The sequence below is a fragment of the Haliotis asinina genome, chromosome 8 (genome assembly GCF_037392515.1).
Source record: "Haliotis asinina isolate JCU_RB_2024 chromosome 8, JCU_Hal_asi_v2, whole genome shotgun sequence".
NCBI classification, from domain to species: domain Eukaryota; kingdom Metazoa; phylum Mollusca; class Gastropoda; order Lepetellida; family Haliotidae; genus Haliotis; species Haliotis asinina.
The window spans coordinates 23,102,761-23,122,996 of NC_090287.1; the positions used below are offsets into that span (position 1 = coordinate 23,102,761).

Sequence of the window (20,236 nt, forward strand, 5' to 3'; positions counted from 1 at the left end):
TGTGCTTTCAGGTGATCCCTTATTTTTTGATTCAGTATATCCAGTGTTCATTTGTACATCGTGAAAGACAAATCCTTTAAAAATGAGTGTTCTAAAATACTGAAAAAAAACTTTAGTGAGTTTGGTTTTATGCCACACTCAGCAATTTTCCAGCTATATGGCAGCGGTCTGTAAATAATCGAGTGATCCAGTGATCAAAAACATGATCATTGATCTTCGCAATTGGGAACTGATGACATATGTCAACCATGTCAGCAAGTCTGACCACCTGATCCTGTTAGTCGCCTCTTACGATAAGCATAGTTGCCCTTTATAGCAAGCATGGGTTGTTGAAGGCCTTTTCTACCACAGGACCTTTACCATATATTAGTACATATGGTCCCACAGCATTGTCAGCACATACCAATCCTGAAGCATTTCTATTATTGTTGGTCTTGGAACATTGGTTTGTTAATAGCTCATGGCATACACACTAGAACTTTGGAAACACTGAACAGTGACTATGGTTAGTTTAATAATGTACAAACTGTGCTAATCTGCCATCAAGAGTTTTCAGCAATCAGTTTGTCACTGAGAGGCTGTACCTCATGCCCAACCTCTTGACAACCAACTTAGAATTCATCGGCCAAAACCTGCTGTCACAGAAATGCTTTCAGTATGATTATACGACTTACATCTTCTCCCTCTTTGGATGTGAGACCAATAACTTGTGAGTCATCCTCGTTCAGTATGATGGATGCAACACCAGCAAACATCTTCTTGAAGTGTTTCTGCAGCCTTGGGATATTCTTGCTGTTACCGATGATCTCCAACAGGTCTTCATCACCAACAAAGTAGAACCTGCAAGTAAAAAAGATCTTAAAATACAGAGAATTATATGGTATTATATGGCAGGAAATGGTAAACCTCACTTCTTGTGTTTGCTGGTGTGGATATCTTACTTGGTTCAGACACATCAATGCACCTAAATTTGCGTGACATCAAACACCATGAAACATTAGCAAAAACCTATCAATACCATTGACTATGGAATAAGGGTACTTGGAAGTACACTGCCTGGAACACCATGGACGTGATAATGAAGTGATGTCACCCCATAATCTGACCTTGGGAATGAGGCTCTCTCCCTTTCCAGGTATTCTCCCAGAGCTTTCTGTATCTTCTGCAGCATGTCTGCCAGTCGCTCCAACTGCCGTTGTACGTTCGCGATGTTCAGGACATCCATCACCAGCGGTGACCTGGCTACCTTTTTCATCAGGGCGAGGAACTCTGTGCTGACACTGCAACAGAGATTAATTATTTGTCATGTATTCATTAAAACTGTATTCATAGTAAAGAGAAAAGGAACAAACAGCAAAATCTGAGATTCAGGTTAAGATATTCATGTTTCAGAACATGATATGATGCTTAAACAGAGACACAAACAAGTCCAACAGGTGACCCCACCCAAAGTGAGCTGCTATTCAATACATTGTATAGACTGACTGTGCTGCTATCAGTGTACATCATTTCTCAACACAAGAAAAATCTGATCACTATACATTGTATACCATACATTATCTTGCAGTTCTAGTTGTGGAGTACCAGATCCATGTGAACATATGCAATTTTAAGGCAGTTGTAGTGTACAGTCATTATATGAAATGGGGTGAAGCATGAGGAGCAAGTCAAAATAAGACTTGAAAATGTCTTTCTGCTGAGAAAGTATGATTGAATGTTCCAGCAGAAAAAAATGTAAAACTTTTGATATACAATATTAAATATCAGGAAAAAAAACCTTGAAGTAATTGTGATGTTTCATCATTGTCACCTGGACCTCTTATGAATATAACTGAGGGGTAATACACCTGATACACCTGCAGTTCAAGAAAGTCTACAGAAGACGGTCTTGACACTCACCCCTGGAATCGGGAGGTTTCCACTGGGAGCAGGTGCTTTATGTCAGCACTGCCGGTGAAGATACCCTCCAGGTACACCCAGCGTCTCTGGACATCAATCCACACATCAAACAGTCCATTGATGCGGTTCAGTTTGTCCTCCCAGGCGAGAGCATCCTCCTCAAATTGCTGAAAGATGCCATGACATACTAGTAACCCTATACATACACAATAAACAGTTATAGCATCTTTAAATACAATTTTTAAAGTATCTACTCAGTGAGTGAGTGAGTGAGTTTAGTTTTACGCCGCACTCAGCAATATTACAGCTATATGGTGGTGGTTTGTAAATACTCAAGTCTGGACCAGACAATCCAGTGATCAACACAAGAGCATCGATCTGCACAATTGGCAATCGATGACATGTGTCAACCAAGTCAGCGAGCCTGACTACCCGACCCTGTTAGTTGCGTCTTACAACAAGCACAGTCACCTTTCATGGCAAGCATGGGTTGCTGAAGGCCTATTCTACTCCGGGACCTTCATGGGTCATATCTACTAAGAGCACTGTGCATCTGGCAGAAGATGATAATGATCTTTGACTAACAGAGGGTTTACAGGTTACTACTGCATGTGACTAAGTCCTAATTAACAAGACAAGAAAGTATACCATTTCCCCTATAAAAGTAAATAACTGTCTGGACCATTGTCCTATGCAAACATGATATGACATGCATCAGCCAAGGCAGCAGGTCTGAGCACCTCATCCCATTAGTCACCTACCATAAGCATGAGTAGCTGAAATCCATTTCTGACCTGCCCTCCTTTCACAAAACACCAAGGTGATTGTAAATCACTAAGATAACCATAGTGCAATGTTACAGAATCGGAGCTAAGGTTAACCTCAGAGAAGGCTGCTTCATGAAAGGAACCCTTGAACATTAAATGTCTATTTAATCAGTCAAGGAATTGGGTAAAAATACCAAATCAATTATGACTGTACATACCTTGAAGTACGGGGAGAGTTTCATGGCAGTGACACTGTTGATATGTTCCTTGACCTTGGTGAAGAGGTCGTCCCAACCTCGGATGAGGCGACACTTGTTCTGGTAGTTGATGAGATCCAGTTCATAGCTCCTCCAAACCTCACTCACCTGTATGATACAAGGTTGGGATGGTACAGGCTTTCAATTACACTTTCTTAAACATAACCTCAATTAAATGCATGCATAGATTTATGTCTGGGCTAACATGATGGAGGGGTTTACATAGAAAACAGTCCTCGTATAATCCTTCAGTAACTATATGAACTTTGTGTATGCTCCACAGGCTAGATTTACTGACTCATAATGCTTGTGAGAAGTAATTGCTGAGATGTAAAGAAAAGGTGTTGTCAAGTTTATATTGGTGACATCGTCCAAATGTTTGTAAGAGGCTTGGTGTTTGTAGAACACCACCATGCAGGGGATTTTGAGAGAATATTCATCTCATTACTGTCTGAAGTAAGTCTGTTCCAAAGATTTATTTTTCATGTGAACAAAACTCAACGATACACAAGTTTAACTGAAGGAATGTGCCAAAAACTGTAACTCTCACCTGTTTCAAGAATTCTTCAAGGGCCATCTCTCCCTGGGCTACAATAATGATGTCACGGACAATTGACTCATGCTTCTGTAGATCAATATCCCAAACATGTCCAAGCGTCAACTCGGAGAGCACCCAGTTCACATTCAGTCGTTTCATCAGCTGCTTCCAGTGACGTTCCTTCAGGGCCTCAGACTTCAACTCCACGATGAGCACATTCACCTGACAAAAGAGATGAAACAGTTACGCATAATGTAAATATGTCACTACCTCCATATTTTCATCTGAAGGTACGTAACTTCATTCTACATGTTGGACTTCTCTACTAACCTTGGCATAGCTCTGTAGAGTTCTCTTCACATGTTCATAAGATCCATATGCTCTGAGCCGAGCTGGCAGTTCTTTCATTTGGTTCAAAAGTGTGTCCAAAGATTGACGCAGCTGAAAACAAAAATACATGTAAGTATGGTGCCCCAATATTTCAGCCATATGACAGTGGTCTGAACCCGACTATCTTCTCATCAACATTTTGAGCATCAATCTACATATCAACCAAGGTAGTGAGCTAAACTAGTCGATCCCTGTAGTTGCCTTTTGCAACAAACATGGGCTGGTGTACATCAGTTCTAACATAGGTTCACAGCTTTTGGGAAGAGATCATTGGGGTGACATTTAAATCTCTATACTCCTAGGCCAAATGTAGAGATATCATGAAAATCAGGTAATATGATACACCTAGCCTTATCACCCATACTTCATATCTTGACCATGTTGAACACCAGTGCTTGTCACCACACATTAGACAATGTGATCAATTCTCAAGCAGTTTGTTTATGAACATGTGGACACTGTTTTAACAGTGGACTGAACCCAGTTAGTTTTTAGTAACCTGATACCTCCTGTAGCTAGTTCCACATCAACAAGAATTTTTGGAGGGTGGGAGGTGTCATACTAATTACTGAATAACACGTTTACTGCTGCTGAGAGATCCTAAAAGATAGGGGCTTTTCTAACATTTGGCCTAGGACTATCTACATTGTAAATGTAACAGGCACGTATACAATCCAATGACAAAATGTGAAACAAAGGTGGACACAGAGGACATATATGAGTGGGTGAGTGGGTGAGTTTAGTTTTACATCGCACTTAGCAATATTCCAGCTATATGGCGACGGTCTGTAAATAATCGAGTCTGGACCAGACAATCCAGTGATCAACAACATGAGCATCGATCTGCGCAATGGGGAACCGATGACATGTGTCAACCAAGTCATAGTCTGACCACCCGATCCCGTTAGTCGCCTCTTACGACAAGCATAGTCACTGGACATATCTGAAGCCAAAATGATGCAAGTGAGAAACAGCATACTGACACTTTTCCTGTGACACCATATCTCTTCTAAAATGTTTGTAACTTAAATTGTCTGACAGAAACGTGATTTTATCTCAGTTCCTTACCTTTCTTGGAGCTACAGACAGCCATGGCTTCTCCTTCAGTTCGTCTATCTGCTCCCAGATTTTGGCCAACTCAGACCACACCCCCTTCAGGTCCTGCAACTCCTCCAGGGCAACCTGAACACGCTCCTGGCTGGGACTGATATGACCTGAAAACAGATAAAATGTCTTTATCACTGCTTTTCAGTATTCTCAATTTCAGCACTGTTAGTTTTTGTCACGAAGAGTATTCTTGGAAGTTGACGATATCTTGGCAATGATAGTTTGGCAATGAACTCACAGAACAATACTAAAACTGGGAATTCAACACATCATGATAGTCCTACAGTAACCTTGTCAGGAGACAATCACACACCTGGTTCAGCTAGCTCAAGAGCTTCCTTAGCTCGGGCTACATTGTCCCTCTCTTCCTTCAAACGGGAGAACTTTCCTTCGAAGATAGTGAGGGCCTTCAGAGCAGAATCGGGTCTCAGTTCACCCTGAACAAACAAAACAGAGGTAGAGTTTTGTGTACTTTCAATGCAAAGAACAAGGTATATAAACTGAAGATGTGAGCCGAGAAAGTTTTACATGAACTTACTTCCATGCTGTAAATATCAGAATAATTACTGTATAATGGCACCCTTTTCAAAGAAAGTAGGTTTAGCTTGGTGACCTTATTTGTATATCAAGATCATTGGATTCTTTTAATGCTTCGACACCAGTATCCATCATACAATCTAAAATAAAATGAAGCTTATAATCACCAGAAAGAAGAGCATTAATGTTGCATGTTCTGTATTTTCTATTCGTGAACTACCCATGACGGGTCTGTAAATTTTCTCTCAATGTACTTCAAATGACTCACTCACAAAATGAAGCTAAAGAGTTAAGTTAAGCTTGTTTTTCCTCTAGTTCTAGCCCTACATGTACACTGACCTCTACAGGCTTCTCCTTCTCCCAGTCAGTGAGCATGTCGCTAGTGCGGCTTTCCACCAGCTTGTCCTCAGAAACAATCTTCATCTGTAGACTGGCCACCTGGGTCTGGATGGAGGAGTCCTTGCGCTTCATGATGTCACTGAACGCTCCCCACTCACCCTCGATGTTGTCGATGTACAGCCAATTGGAGGGGAACTGGAAACGCTGTCGTTCCAGGATACGCTGGCCCTCTTTGTACATCTGAAAGCGACAAAGATAAATTGTCATACGGGTCTACATATTTGCATGTTCCAATGATCTCAAAGGTAAATGGAGATTGGCTGTGAATGTTATTAACAAGCCCATATGGATCACAGGGCCCTGTGCTTCAAAGTGATTGTAGCGCCACAATCGCTTTGAGGATTGATAGTAAGAATTGATCTCTACTTACCTTTGCTGGTCACGAGGAGCGATTAATGAATTACAAGGTCTGGGTCTGTGCACTGGCTACTGAGATTTAATGACACCCTGACTGCATAGAATAACACTTGTAGTATTAATCACTGGATTTTCTTGTCCAGACTTGATTATTTTCGGGTCATCCACAAAAGCCATGATCCAGGTGTTATTTTTTATTACTGTAGGATACTTATATACTGCACCTATCCAGGTGGCTAGTGCATGTTCAAGGTGCTGGAGATACAGTATGATGTCAGCAGATTGTGACTTACCTCGACCTGCTTTTCCCAGGAGTTCACCTTGCGTTTCAGAGACTGGACGTGAGTGATAAGACCAACAGCATCCGATGTGTTGGCGGTGTCGATGGACTGTTGTTCCAGGTCTGAGCGAGACTGTAAAAAAAATGAAGACCATTTCAGTTAGTCTTTAGTAACTAACAATGACACATCTTGTCCAAATCAAATCTGTGGAAGTAAACTATGGACAAAATCTCAATGATCACAATTTCTTCATTAATTTCACATATCAAGACGTTTCAGACCAACATACTAAAGAGTAACCGAATGAGGGTTTGAATGACCTGAACTGATTAACCCTTTAACAGCGTATCTATTAAAACATACTGACTAAAGGATGAACTATGTCCTGTATGTTTCACTGAACAACATTTATGGAGAAAAGGTATCTTTTCTGACAAAAGAAACTGCCAAGATCCACAACAATACCTTTGAGACAACTGTGTGGAACTCTGCCATCTCATTACCAAGCATAGAACCGAACTTGCTGAGCACCTCCTTGTGCCAGGAGTCATACTTGAGTGTCACCTTCGACTGCACCTGGAGCAGACAAGGAGAAAAACTCAAGAACCTAGGCATTATGATACTGTAGAAGTGTGATCTGAGAGGTTTACTGACAGTCAGTACCCACATCATGTGGAGATAAACCGAGGTGTAAACTGAGTCAGAAAATGGAGAAGTGGACATCAGCTTAAGGTTCCTGTGATGTAGAGTCATGTCACAACAAAGTTGTAAATGATAATGTGAACATTTCCATGTTGGTTTAATTTGAGTCACACATTGCCACTAGATTTAGACACCAATGACGATTAGTTAAAAAATTCTATGAATGCTACAAATTAGTGTAGTCTTATCATTTTTCACAGACAATCCAATTTCCTGCTACCTATTATTTTTCAGTGAACAATTCTCTACTGATAACTGGGATCTGAGGGCATGATACTCTGGTTTGTTACTTACCTTCCCGAACTGGACAACAATTGGTCCAATTTCCTTTGCAGTTTCAGACGTGTCAAAGGTCTTGCGAGACGATCTGCAATGCAAGTGCCAATACTCATTTAGCACAGATTTAGAGATGTCATGGATATTGTAATTATATGCCGGACACAAGACAACGTTTATTGACTGTTCAAAGTGACATACTTGATTTCTTCCAATGTGGACATCCACAGCTTGAGGTTGTTTCCTAGACGACCGTACAGGACATCTGGGTTCAGATCCCAGAGAGACTGGTATCTCAGCCACACCTGCAATTTAAGTTGTGATCCTGCTTTTAGCAACATTCCAGATTAGTGCAGGTGACACAACATGGAAAACAACAGCAGATGACATTGGTTTGCAGTGATATTATAACCTTACACAAATTGAAACAGCAACATTGTCACAACACATGCTCGATCATTCATCTACATGATATTTGATGTTAAAACCAGGAATGTAACAAGGCAAAAACTAATCAAGGGAGCAAGTTCAGTTGTGTTAGAGTGAGTGAGCCACTTTTAGCAATATTCCAGCATGAGAAATGGGCTCCACACATTGTACGAACGTGGGAATCAAACCCAGGTCTTTGTTATGATGAGTGAACGCTTTAACCACTGGGCTATCCTTCTGTTGTCAATGATGACCATGTAAACCACTGTTTAACAGCTTGATGATCATCTATAACATCAGCGAAGAATGTCCCAGTCAGATCTCATGTAACCTGATATGCCTTGTCAACTCCTCAAGCAAGCGTGTGATACTGAGACCGCATTCTGGCACCAGATCTGACATGTTAAAGGTTGAAGTGATATACACATGGACTCACATTGACATATCCCTGGAAGTCTTGCACGACTTTGTTGATGGCGGAGTAGGCCTCCTCCAGGATCAGGGAGCCACCAGGCAGCTTGGTCAACACGTTCCTGTATGTGGAGTCCGCGTCAGACTCGATGCCCAGGCCGACCTGCAGGAACCAACAGTTTGTCACTACACAGATGGGATTCAGTAATGACACCTCTTTGCATTGTTAATACTGATCTTTGGACACCAAAGCAGTTTTCAAGGAAGGACATTTTCTTATTATGCTGCATGATTATTGTAAATTAGTTACAGTATATATCAAGCATTACATACAAATAAAAATAACATCAGTTTGCAACTAGTATTTGGTCAAAAACATTTTCTTGAAGATGCTTTTAGTTTTCACAAGTTTGGAATGCTGTTTCCAAGTTTTTAAAACCTAATACAGCATATTATGCAATCAATTTTAAAAAAAAAGAACAGCGGCTTAACCTGGTATCTTGAGTGTTGCAGACGAGGCAGACTTGTCACAATTGCCTCCCAGCCAAACAGTTCTTGCATGATGTTGAAGCGGGCATCTTCGATTGGTGGGCTGACGTAGATCAGTTGGTTGGTGATTCTCAGCTCATGAACCAGTCGCTGAAAAGTGTGGCAAGTGAAACATTATGCATATGGAAACAACTTACACTTGTCAGAGGGGTACAAAAAGTATGTGACCCTGACAATCAGTTGTCACACTTCCAGTTTAGTGGAAGCTACAGTATCTGGAGGGCTTATATCAATGATTTTGTGTGCTGACAATGATTTGCCTGAGTGTTGGTTGGATTCCGAGATGGGACTCCACCCCATCCCCACCTCTACCCCAACTCCCACACGCCAAAATTATGTACTTCACAGAGACAGTGTATTCCAAAACACAACACGTTGAACATGAAACTATTAAGGAAATACATCTTGAGTACATAGCTCAAATGATTAGGATAAAACAGAATTTAAACATTTTGTGAGAGCATATTGATGAATACGAGGGCCAGCAATAATCCAGCAATAAAGCATTAAATTTTCAACTCAGGACCAGAACGAAAGTAAATATCATCATATGTTGGACGCACTGGCCAAGTAACAAAATGAAAATTTAAATAAAGGGACTAATTTGTGACACAAAGTTGGCATGTGAACTACATACTGGTGAGCTGGCGTACAAGCTTATTCCACTATGAGGCTGAAAAGACCAAAACTGAGTAGAATCTACCACTAACTATGTATATGGATAAGAATGACAGCATTGTAAGACCTACTGACCTTGATATTGGGTTCTCCCCCTGATTTGTGGGCCGGCTGTTTGGGCTCGTCTGTGTCCATTGAGTGGTCCACAGCATCTTCTTCCTTGGTGTCTTCCAGCAGACAATGTGTCCAGGCCTTCAGACCAGCCTCCAGGCGACCAGCCAACTTGTTCTCAACCTGATGTCAAGGACAGTAGGAATTATCAATATGCAGAGCATTCTACAAATGACTTAATGTCAGAAATATTTGGATAATTAACCTCAGACAAGTGATGATTCATGATTTGAACAATGGTAACATGCCAGTTGTGTAGCTGATGTCTCATACATGCATATTGTCTTCGTGGGCTTTGAACATGATCACAGTGTTTGCAATACTTTAATTTGACAGTGTCTGCAATACTTTAATTATTTACTGGAGGCCACAAAGGCCTTCAAATATTTGAAACTGCCAGCCAATATACAATAACAATTGACACAGGGCCTCCAGGCCTGAGATTATTTCGAATGCTGATCACAAATCAAACTTGACCTAAACACCTTTCTGACAGTATGACATGAACACTGGAAGTTGTATTCCATCAGATGCGGAATTATTTCAGGAACATGAAATTACTGAATCTATATCACCATTAAAGCCTATGGGACTGACTCACCTCCTCATCCATCTTGGCAACCCACTGTGGCAGGTTGGAGTAGGAGTGCAGACTCAGGTTGTCAACAGCTTTCTGGATACGGTTCAGGATCTCGCGGAACGTGCTGGCATTGTAACTGCAGGTCTCCAGCGCCTTGACTTCAACCTCAATCTCCTCCTCCATAGCGAGCAGGTCATCCACCTGCAAAGACAATTAACATACAGAACACAGGTCATACACATGGACAGACAGTGTTAACATACAAGACACAGATGAGATACCTGACAGACAGGGTTAACATACAGAACACAGGTCATACCGATGGACAGACAGGGTTAAAATATCAGACTCAGGTGATATGCCTGGACAGACAGGGTTAACATACATGACAGAAAATGCAAGCCATGTAAGTCAAACTAACTTCAGAGAAAAACAATGTTCAATTGTTTCAGATGGAATAATTTCTGGAGAGTGCTCTTGCTTACATAAAAGGTGTAGCTGAAGAAGGTTAGAAGTGGACTTTCAGTTATTCCCACCCAGACAACCTACTCCCACATTTAAACCTTACAAATGAATTACAACAACGTTACTTGTACCCACCTTTTCCTGGAAGTTGAAGACTGTGTCGGCAAGTCTCTGTACATATGGGTCCAGCTTGTACGACTCCCACACCAGACTGCAGCCCTGGGTACAAATATGTACTAGTCAGGCTAACCACAAGTATCTACATATGCTCAGCGACAATAAACATTGGTTCTTTGGCATGAGATACAATTCCTTCAGTGGTTCAAAGCTGTTAAATAAGGTGTTAATAAAGTGTTTTTCATCTCAAAGCTGTATGCAAACAGAACGCACAAAGAGAAATGTGGCAAACATGTTCTGATGTTCCTAATATTTCTTCTACTTATCAACCTTTGCTGCTGGTTTGAGTTCCTAAATTATGTCAGCTTCAACAGCAGCGGCTTACCATATGATGATCGCACCTTAAGACCCATAACACTGTGTAATACCTGTCTAGAGTGATGCATTGTAACTACAGTCATCAATTGTCTGATAAACCTTCAACTCACCTCAGCAATCAAGTTCTGCACCTCCTTCCTGAGCCCGGCTACCAGCAGTGTGATGGATGGCTTCACCTCGATCTGTAAACATCAAGCAGTTGATGAAATAATTATCTCATTCAAAGAAAGAAGGCAGGGACATGGCATTACATTCTTCCCACTTTAAAGGCACGATTGTAAAGATCACATGCAATGTGAAGAATGGACATCGAAAAAGATAGTCTGATGAGATGAATGCCTATTCAAACCTTAAGTTGTTTTCAGTTAAGGGTTTCAATTTTGGGGTTAGGAATCAGTAATATATTACTGATGCATTATTATATTATTCCTGTATTACCTTGTCCAGTGTCCTCTCATACGTCCTGACACTCTCAATGAGGGAAATGGCGAAGGGGTAGAGCTGGTTGGCCTGATGAGCTTTGTTCACAATGGCTAGTGGCACACGGAATCCAAGCCAACGAAGATTACGCACCTAGAAAACAAAACATTTCATACAGGCTTCAGATGCAGCTGGAATATTGTTGTTTTTTTCATGCAACTGGTACATGATACTTTGGTCAATTTGATCTGGTAAGAATCCCAAGACAAAAGAAGTTGCTGGATGAAACTGATAAAAGGAATTGTCAAAGACAAAAGCAAAACAATATACCTCTTTGGACAGCTGTATAATCTCTGGCTGGAAATTGACAGTGAGTTTCAGGACATTACCCTTGACAGCCAGTCTGGTGCTGAGAATACCGAACACTCGTCCAGTCACATTCAGTTGTCGGTTTTGAACCTGTTGGTTAAGTAAAACACCAAACAACAAGCTTAGTAAAACACTGATCAAAAGGGGATGTCACACCTTTCACTGAATCTTCAAGTAACTCAGATGTGAAGTCAAACTTCACAGACAAGAGCTCATTATAAGTTTTATGATTAACGAAGTCGAAATTCTTTGATTTTCAAAGAAAGGTTATGAGGCTGCAGGGACTGACACTTGACCGAAAATGATCTTGGGAAAAATTATATGCATAAACAAAACACGGTGAAATTTTAATAATGTCACCAGAGGCACTGATCATCGCTTATACCCACCTTCCTTGTCCACTCGTCAAAGACATCCTGAGTGCTGAGCTTCTGTCTGAAGCTGTCTCCGTCACTTTTCAGTTTCTGACCCTCAACATGGCTCTCCCAGCCTTTCCCTAGGACATCCTCAACTCGTCGCATGTATGCGTTCAGCTGACGCTCAATCTAAAATAATCATGAACAATGTAAGAATCGGAAAGAAGTGAAATAAGAAATACAATACAGAAATGTGAAAAAAGTTTAGGAAAGTCGTATTTCCCCTCATATATTTATAACTTCTGCACTTGAGTATTATGCTATGAACCTTATTCTAGGTCTCAGCAAATGTTATGCACCATGGAAGTTTAATTCTGTTGTTGATTCTTTATTTTGCAACACTGACATATATTATGAATTGTTTGTGCTTTAGGAAATCAAGAATGCAATAATCACTGCCATCATACTCCTACTCATCCTCGATATCTCCAGGGTATACATTCCGATAAGTCTCCACTATACCCTGGACGCACCTACGGCTCTGCCCGATAAATGTATTACCCCCCTTGGCTGTCTTTTTATCCAATCAGGTGTCTACACTGGGAAGTTGAGTGAACCAATCACTTTCGGTTTTTAAATTATCTAACTGATTAAACTTGGCAACACAAACCATGCAGAGGTTCACTGGAAGAGGTAGAAGGAGTTCTTGTATATGTTGTTTTAAAGTTTCTGACCTGTCAATTTGTTTGTATGATTTCCCTAAAATCTGAGTCGCACTGCGAGCAAACCTTTGCAGTTGCGACCGCTACTTTTGTTGACACTGGCAAGCTTGGTTATGACGGCAGCCTAGCTGATTGGCTACTGCGAGATTACAGAGCCAGCAAAGGGAGGTAATAAAGTTATCGTGCCGACCTGTACCCCACAGGGTATAGTGGGGACTTATCGGAACGTATACCCTGAAGGTATCGAGGATGACTCCTGCATAAAACATATGAAGCACTTACTTGTCTGGCCCAGATGATAGATCCTGATACTGGAGGCAGATCCCTTACTTTACTCATTCTGCAAGCCTTGCTTTGGCCATACTGGACCTGAAGTAATACAAATGATGTCAAAGCTTTTACTCATTCTGTTTCAGCTGCTAACAGACTAATGATTTCACATATTTCATATATCACATCAATTAATATCAATTATCTATCAACCAGATGATGTCACAAAGGTCATCCTATAATAATTTTACACAATTAAGACCAACCTTGAACTTCTCATGAAGTGATTCAATGTCATCCTTCACCCTCTGAATCAGCTGGGTCTGGTACTCTCTGATGGCACCTCGGATGTGAGGTCTTACAAACAATGCATTGAAACGGGAGAAGATGCGGAACATCTCATTGGCATTTCTGGCAGTACCAAGTTGATCCCTCAGACGTGCTGTGATCCTCGTCTCAACACGGTCAATCCTCTCATCATACCTATTCATTACGAACCATAACAAACGATCAGTTTTGTATATTCTCTCAAATTCTATTTCATGATACTTTTCATACCTAAACCATGTAGGCATGAAGATACATTTCTTTCAGTCATCAACAGCACAGTAAAACTTACAGAAAAAACGGACAGCACTGATAATAGTTCTTGAATATTTCATGCCAAGTACACTGCGACTCATTTAGTGAATGAGAGAAAGTGCAAAAACAATTCTCAGGAGGGCTTTGACATGTAATGCTGCTGCAACTATAGGAGAGCACTGAGTAAACTACAAGCATGTTCTATAAGAAGGTAAGAAGCTACAGTATCCTGACCTCTTGATGGCAGCCTCCCAGGCATCTGTCCCCTCCTTGGTCACCTCAAGGACATCTACCTCCTTCACATTCTCGTATGCAAGGTTCACTTCCTGTATGAGGACAAAAATGAGGTGGAAACGGACATTTACACTTTTTGTCTTTCATCATGTTAAACAGATCTAAATGTTAACTTTGACTAAGACTTTTAACATGTTTGCACATTAAATGCAACATGGCCACAAACCTTAAATTCAAGTCATAACTCATAACATTTGTTTCTGGAGAGATGACACATTAATTAAAATAATAAGAAAGAAACCGGTCTCCTTTTAGCTTCATGTGAGTTGTATATTTTGGTTGTTTGAGTGAAAAACAACATATTCAAGTCCTAGTAATTCTAGAAATTCAGTACTGACTTGATCTTTAAACACACAAAAAGCAAATCGAAAATGGATACCAAGCCCTTGGATGAAATGGGATGTCAGTCTTGAAATGCTTTTCCTTATCCAGAAGCTTACCTCAATTGCATTCGCATCTGCAGCCTCATCTACCACTGGCTCAGCCTTTGGTTCAGGTTCCTCGGCCATTGGCGTTCCAGCTCGGCCCTTGGCAGTTGAAGGCCGCAGAACACGCATGATCACCTGACGCAGTTGTTCGTGCTGGCGTCGGAATCTAAAATTGCAGATGGAACTTACTTATTCTCTAGTCTCATTGAACATGCTTTCATTTCATAATTTCAGGACAAAAAATCTTTGTGAAAATAGATTTGAAAAGTGAACTTTACACCTTTTACTGTATTCATGAACTCAATAAACTCACACGATCAACTTAAATTTGTCATAAGAAAAGTGCTTCTGTTTCAAGCAACACAAGATTGTTATCATTCCATGTCTGAAAACAATTTGATATGTGGTCATTTTGCCGAATCCCGTCTTTGGAAATTTAGAGTGACCATTCGGATCTTTTTGATGTCTTATCTTTAAAAGGTGAGCAAGGATTTATCTGCTTCATGTTATTCCTGTGAATCAACTAACAACCGATGACAAAACAACCATTGTCCTCACTTCCTCATATGATCCAATCTAGCCTGCAGTCTCTTGTGTGCTGGGTTGACCCTCCACACCATCCTCAGGTGCTCCTCTCTCTTCTTCTTCACCAGGTCTCGCAACATCCCCTGAAGCTTGTCGTACTCGTCATCCCATGTTCCGAACACATCAAAACATGCACTCAGCACCTGCACATACATGTAACAATAATGAACCAAATTAAAGAATTTTAAAGCAATTCAGATACTCAGACTAGCATATGAATGGAAGCAAAAGTCAAAAACACTTCTAAATGCAATATTCAGTATAAAATGTAATTTGTCCACTAAAGGGTTGCAAGTCCTTAACAAGATCCGTTAAACTAGAATTGATACATTTTGGAATATTATAATAATTATTCTAATAAAACAAAATTAAATGTATCTGTGACAGAAGTCATGTTTGAGAAGAAACATCTTACCTTCTCAAACTCATCATACGGAATGTGCATTAGCCTGCGTGTTCCGAGGACCTGAAATAACAGGTAGCAAACTCTTTACATTTTCACTGAAAACACATAGATCTTAATTATATTTCAGAACAAACACCACATGTCAATCAAAAGGCAACAGTCGAAAAAGCCTGACCTTGAGCAGCTGTGAGCTAAGATCCCTGGAGATGGCCTCCACCAGCCTGAGGGCTCTCTGGATTGGGTATTTGGTAGGTCGGATCTTCCTCAGATGGAGGAATATGCCTTGTAGAGCTGTCCTAATTCGGTCCAGCTCTGTGGCGGACAGTAGGTCATTGATGGGGAAGTCCTTCATCAGTTGGTTGTAGTCATTGACTGTGGCCATTGCCTGCTTTAGACCTGCACAGAAAGTTTAGTTGGGAGTTTGCTGTCTTTAATGGATCGGTTCCTACCAGAGTAAGATGAGAGTTGTCCAGATGTGTATGTCTCTTTTATGCAAAATTCAACCATATTCCATCTATGCAACCGTGTTCTGACTTTTATCAATTCAGTAAGAGCCCCAGTCTACCCCATCCTGTTAGTCATGCCTTACAACAAACAAGGCTTTGCTGGTTAAAAATTCTAAGGTGAATCTTCATATTTGCATGTGTGTATGCATAAGTGATCAAGGTAAAATGTGAGAGAAGACAACTCAACACAAGTCTTGTCAGTCATGTTTTAGGATATGGTGGACCTTACAAATCACTTGTGTTCGGTCATTACTGACAATGTGTTTAATAAGTTTAACAATCTGTGACAAGGAAACATAAAATGGTCACTACATACCAGTGTCGGAGTCAAAGCTGACTGTGGCATGAAATCTCTTGCCATGCTTAAGGATGTCAAGTGTGAGAACCACTTCAAGACTCTCACGCTTCTCCTGAATCCTCAGCAGTGCCCTCTCTAGGTTCAGCCAAAAACTAATCTCCTGAAGCGCAGTTCCTGAGGCAGGGTCACGATCTAGCTTGGTTACCTAAACATAAAAGCAATACCATCAATATATGTAAATGGGTAAACATACCATCTACAAGAAAACAGCATATTCCATGTGACTGTACTTAATCTGCTACAACATAAAGGCTAACCACTAAATAGTACTGAGTTCAGTTTTACACCATTTCTAGCATTATTTCTGCAATATCAAAGCGTGGACACTAAAAACAGGGTTCACCCGACGTACCCATGTGGAGAATTGAACCCAGGTCTGCAGCGTGGCGAGCAAACACTTTGCCCATTAGGCAAGTCAACCAGCCCTAACTACAATATGGCCGCCTACCTTCTGAATCTCTCTGATCCATCTGTTGACACCACTCTGGAGACTGTTGAGGAACTGCGCATCTTCAACCTTGTCCCCAAAGTCTTCCACCTTAGCCTTGCGGCTCTCGTCACTACACTTCTTGATGATACCCGACACAGTGGGGTTGACTGGCAGCGTAATCTCAGGAATGTCAATGTTCTGCTGAAGATGAAGCAGTCCCATCTCCAGTTCTGCAATCTTTTTCTCCACAGTAGGGGCCATCTTATCACCATCCCTTAAGCAAAATCACAATGAGAGTGAGTCTCAGAATCTATTTTAACAATAACATAATGTCTCAAGCTTGAATACAAATATCTTTCTTTGCTGTTTTGGTGGGGTGGGGGTGATTTCAGCAAATTTAAGGAGTGTCTGGCTCAGACAAACCAGTGATTGACTTGAACATCAAATCTGGATACAATGGCACACACCAACCAAGTAAATCTGAGAACCAATCCAAACCCGGATCATCACAGGCCTTGACTAGGAAATCGCAAACTACCAGAGTGCAGAGTTCTGTAGACACTGACAATTCAGTGAAACCAATGTGATACTAATGAGTAATGTGATTTCAGATTTCAAACCTTGAAAGAAGTTTCCTTGCAGTTAGACAAAACTGTTCAGCAAATGTAATCAGAGCTCCAGATAAGCTGCGTAATTAAGTATAATACATAGTAGAAAAGTTGAAATATGCAAGAAAAATAAATACCAGCGTATGAGAAAACCCAATAATATTTATGCCTACGTTATGTCAAAATCACAAAATGTATTTACCAAATACATCAAAATCATGTTGCATATTGATTATTGTATTCACTAAAACCATCGAAACAAACATTACGGTTTTCCATCTCAAAATTTTCGCAATAAAGGGAATCTTGAATAACTGATATTACATTTACTATGTGCAACACATATAGAATACCAGTCATGGTTTGTTAACCCTTCACTGTTTGGCTCATCTATAAATAGCTAGCAATGAAATAGCTGTTGTCTGTCTACATTTAACATAAACAATTGATAATGTCGAGAGAGCATGGTCAAAAGCTTAAACACACTAAAATTAGCATATCTAGTTTTTCACTATACAAGCAGAACTAATTCATCAGAGGACTGCTAGATGAATAACTAATAGGCAAGCCCTGCATTTCACAGTCACTTTCAATTGACGGTCATATCTTAAACGAACTTGTAACGTTAGCTCTTCATGGTGCCTAAACAGATGTAGACTGTGGCACATGATATTTCTTACAGCACAAGTGGATAAAGCTGTAGTAGCTATTAGCTATAATTTAGCATTATTTGGTATTTATCTTTAACCTTAAGGATCTTGTATTATCTCTATTGTTAAATGAAAACATGCTGCACCTCCTAAACATGTTATTTGAGATAAATACCTCGATATTAAAAATATGGTGGGTATAACAAATATAGATACCCACTTGAAAACAGAAATGCCCGCTAAGTTTCACATGTATGGGTATCTTACTCACATGGCCAAAAGCTTATCTGGAGCTCTGTGTAAAGTTAGCCAAATCAGAAAAGGTCTTCTACAAGATCTCACCTTTCAGCTTTTCCAGTCTCCTTGATGTAGGACTTAAAGTAAGGGCCCACGGCATTGGCCACATATGCATGAAGCGTCTCATAAGGGGATCCCTCACTGAAGTTCATCAGACGAAGCTGAGACGGAAAACCCTTGTCGGCTTCCACCACTGGTCCACGCTTCAGCATCACCACACTGATAAACAATATTGTTTATTTTACACTAACTGGCAAAAACATATCCCAAAACATGTACTGCTATGTTAATAATGAAAGGAATTCAAGAATTTACCTTTCGAATGAAAATAGTGTAACCATAGCAACAACAACCTGACCATATGAAAGATACTTTACAAAATGATATAGATACTGATGATCCTAATCATTGCTAACCATCCTAACACTATTAAAATGAAACTTTTTGAGTCATTTTGTGGCTTTTGTCCCATAAAATATTCATTGTAAAAAGTGAACAGTGAACATTTACCCCTTGGGCTGTCCGTATGTCCCTAAGTCACTGAGCATGACTACCTGATCCACTTGGAGGTCTCTTATAGACAAAAGTGATAGTTGCTGGGTATCCAGAATCCCCACTGGGCAGTAACACTTTTACATCAAGCTAATCAAGTAATGTTCGCATTTTACCTGCTCATCTTCGAGCTGCTGAAGCGAACATCATTGGTGATGATGTATGAAGCATTGCTCTCACTCTCTCCTTCACCTCCACCTTCTGGGACTTCCTCCTCTGTAAGAAGAAGACATCTATATTGTAAGTATGGCCATCTTAGCACTAAGTTGACCATAAATCCCGTAACTGCACTGCTGAGATCCTTGTGTTGAGCACCACACATACTGATATTTGTTTTTTGAATACAAAATGGTTGTCACTTTAGGTTTAACCTCAGGTTAATGGTTAAAGACAGCTAAAGGTAAAGAGGTAATGATTTCTAAGTTTTTATGTTTGTGCTCTACTATCATTTTAGTCCAATTGCCAATGGCAAAAAACAGGAGATATTCATGAAATTAAAAAGAAACTGGTTACATCTGAATTGTGTAACATAATAGCTGTTCAGTAATGGCATTTAAGTTGTAAAATGAGCTGTATATTAATGCCATGATTATTTAGATTCATAACAGTCTCATTGTTTCTCAGCCTTATGCTATAAATGTACAACTGAACAGAAATGTATTGTGGACAAATCCTATTGTGATACTTTACTTTATTTGCAAAAGAACAATACTGAGCATTGTTAGTGTGCAAGGAACAAGGCAAATGATAACACTGAATGTTTCAAATGTTATCTTATAACCTGTGTCCTGAATGTTACTACCTGTCACTTATCTGATAAATATTAGATATGACAGCAGGTATCTCAACAGGCTTATAGGATTGCTTCGTGATCGCATTTTCAACATGAGCATAACATGTTAATTACATATGCTTCATTAAGTACATTTGATAAATACATCCAAAAATCTACCCCACAATTCTACATGTAATGATAGTTATTGCCAGATAGTTATTGCCAGTATTGCCAGTGAGTTTAGTTTTACGTCGCACACAGCAATATTCCAGCCATATGGCGCCGGTCTGTAAATAATCAAGTCTGGACCAGATAATCCAGTGACCAACAACATGAACCTTGATCTGCGCAACTGGGAACTGATGACATGTGTCAACCAAGTCAGTGAGTCTGACCACCT

At 40.3% G+C, this 20,236-nt stretch overlaps 1 protein-coding gene across 1 annotated transcript in view; it reads right to left on the reverse strand.

Annotated features, from left to right (window-relative positions):
* Positions 1 to 20,236, reverse strand: part of LOC137294572 (cytoplasmic dynein 1 heavy chain 1-like) — a 71,988-nt gene that overhangs the window by 47,450 nt on the left and 4,302 nt on the right. The window contains exons 2-34 of the mRNA XM_067825616.1: positions 19,178 to 19,277; positions 18,555 to 18,728; positions 16,973 to 17,228; positions 16,483 to 16,669; positions 15,836 to 16,056; positions 15,670 to 15,720; positions 15,228 to 15,397; positions 14,682 to 14,835; positions 14,182 to 14,273; positions 13,632 to 13,848; positions 13,378 to 13,464; positions 12,407 to 12,562; positions 11,979 to 12,107; positions 11,667 to 11,801; positions 11,339 to 11,410; positions 10,869 to 10,952; positions 10,290 to 10,469; positions 9,653 to 9,811; positions 8,843 to 8,989; positions 8,376 to 8,513; positions 7,712 to 7,815; positions 7,529 to 7,601; positions 6,998 to 7,108; positions 6,545 to 6,664; positions 5,835 to 6,074; positions 5,272 to 5,395; positions 4,920 to 5,065; positions 3,792 to 3,902; positions 3,474 to 3,683; positions 2,885 to 3,031; positions 1,900 to 2,066; positions 1,107 to 1,280; positions 675 to 840 (exon numbers count right to left, since the gene is read on the reverse strand). Of these exons, the coding sequence (XP_067681717.1) occupies positions 675 to 840; positions 1,107 to 1,280; positions 1,900 to 2,066; positions 2,885 to 3,031; positions 3,474 to 3,683; positions 3,792 to 3,902; positions 4,920 to 5,065; positions 5,272 to 5,395; positions 5,835 to 6,074; positions 6,545 to 6,664; positions 6,998 to 7,108; positions 7,529 to 7,601; positions 7,712 to 7,815; positions 8,376 to 8,513; positions 8,843 to 8,989; positions 9,653 to 9,811; positions 10,290 to 10,469; positions 10,869 to 10,952; positions 11,339 to 11,410; positions 11,667 to 11,801; positions 11,979 to 12,107; positions 12,407 to 12,562; positions 13,378 to 13,464; positions 13,632 to 13,848; positions 14,182 to 14,273; positions 14,682 to 14,835; positions 15,228 to 15,397; positions 15,670 to 15,720; positions 15,836 to 16,056; positions 16,483 to 16,669; positions 16,973 to 17,228; positions 18,555 to 18,728; positions 19,178 to 19,277 (4,802 nt within the window). The remainder of the gene's footprint in view (positions 1 to 674; positions 841 to 1,106; positions 1,281 to 1,899; positions 2,067 to 2,884; positions 3,032 to 3,473; positions 3,684 to 3,791; positions 3,903 to 4,919; positions 5,066 to 5,271; positions 5,396 to 5,834; positions 6,075 to 6,544; positions 6,665 to 6,997; positions 7,109 to 7,528; positions 7,602 to 7,711; positions 7,816 to 8,375; positions 8,514 to 8,842; positions 8,990 to 9,652; positions 9,812 to 10,289; positions 10,470 to 10,868; positions 10,953 to 11,338; positions 11,411 to 11,666; positions 11,802 to 11,978; positions 12,108 to 12,406; positions 12,563 to 13,377; positions 13,465 to 13,631; positions 13,849 to 14,181; positions 14,274 to 14,681; positions 14,836 to 15,227; positions 15,398 to 15,669; positions 15,721 to 15,835; positions 16,057 to 16,482; positions 16,670 to 16,972; positions 17,229 to 18,554; positions 18,729 to 19,177; positions 19,278 to 20,236) is intronic.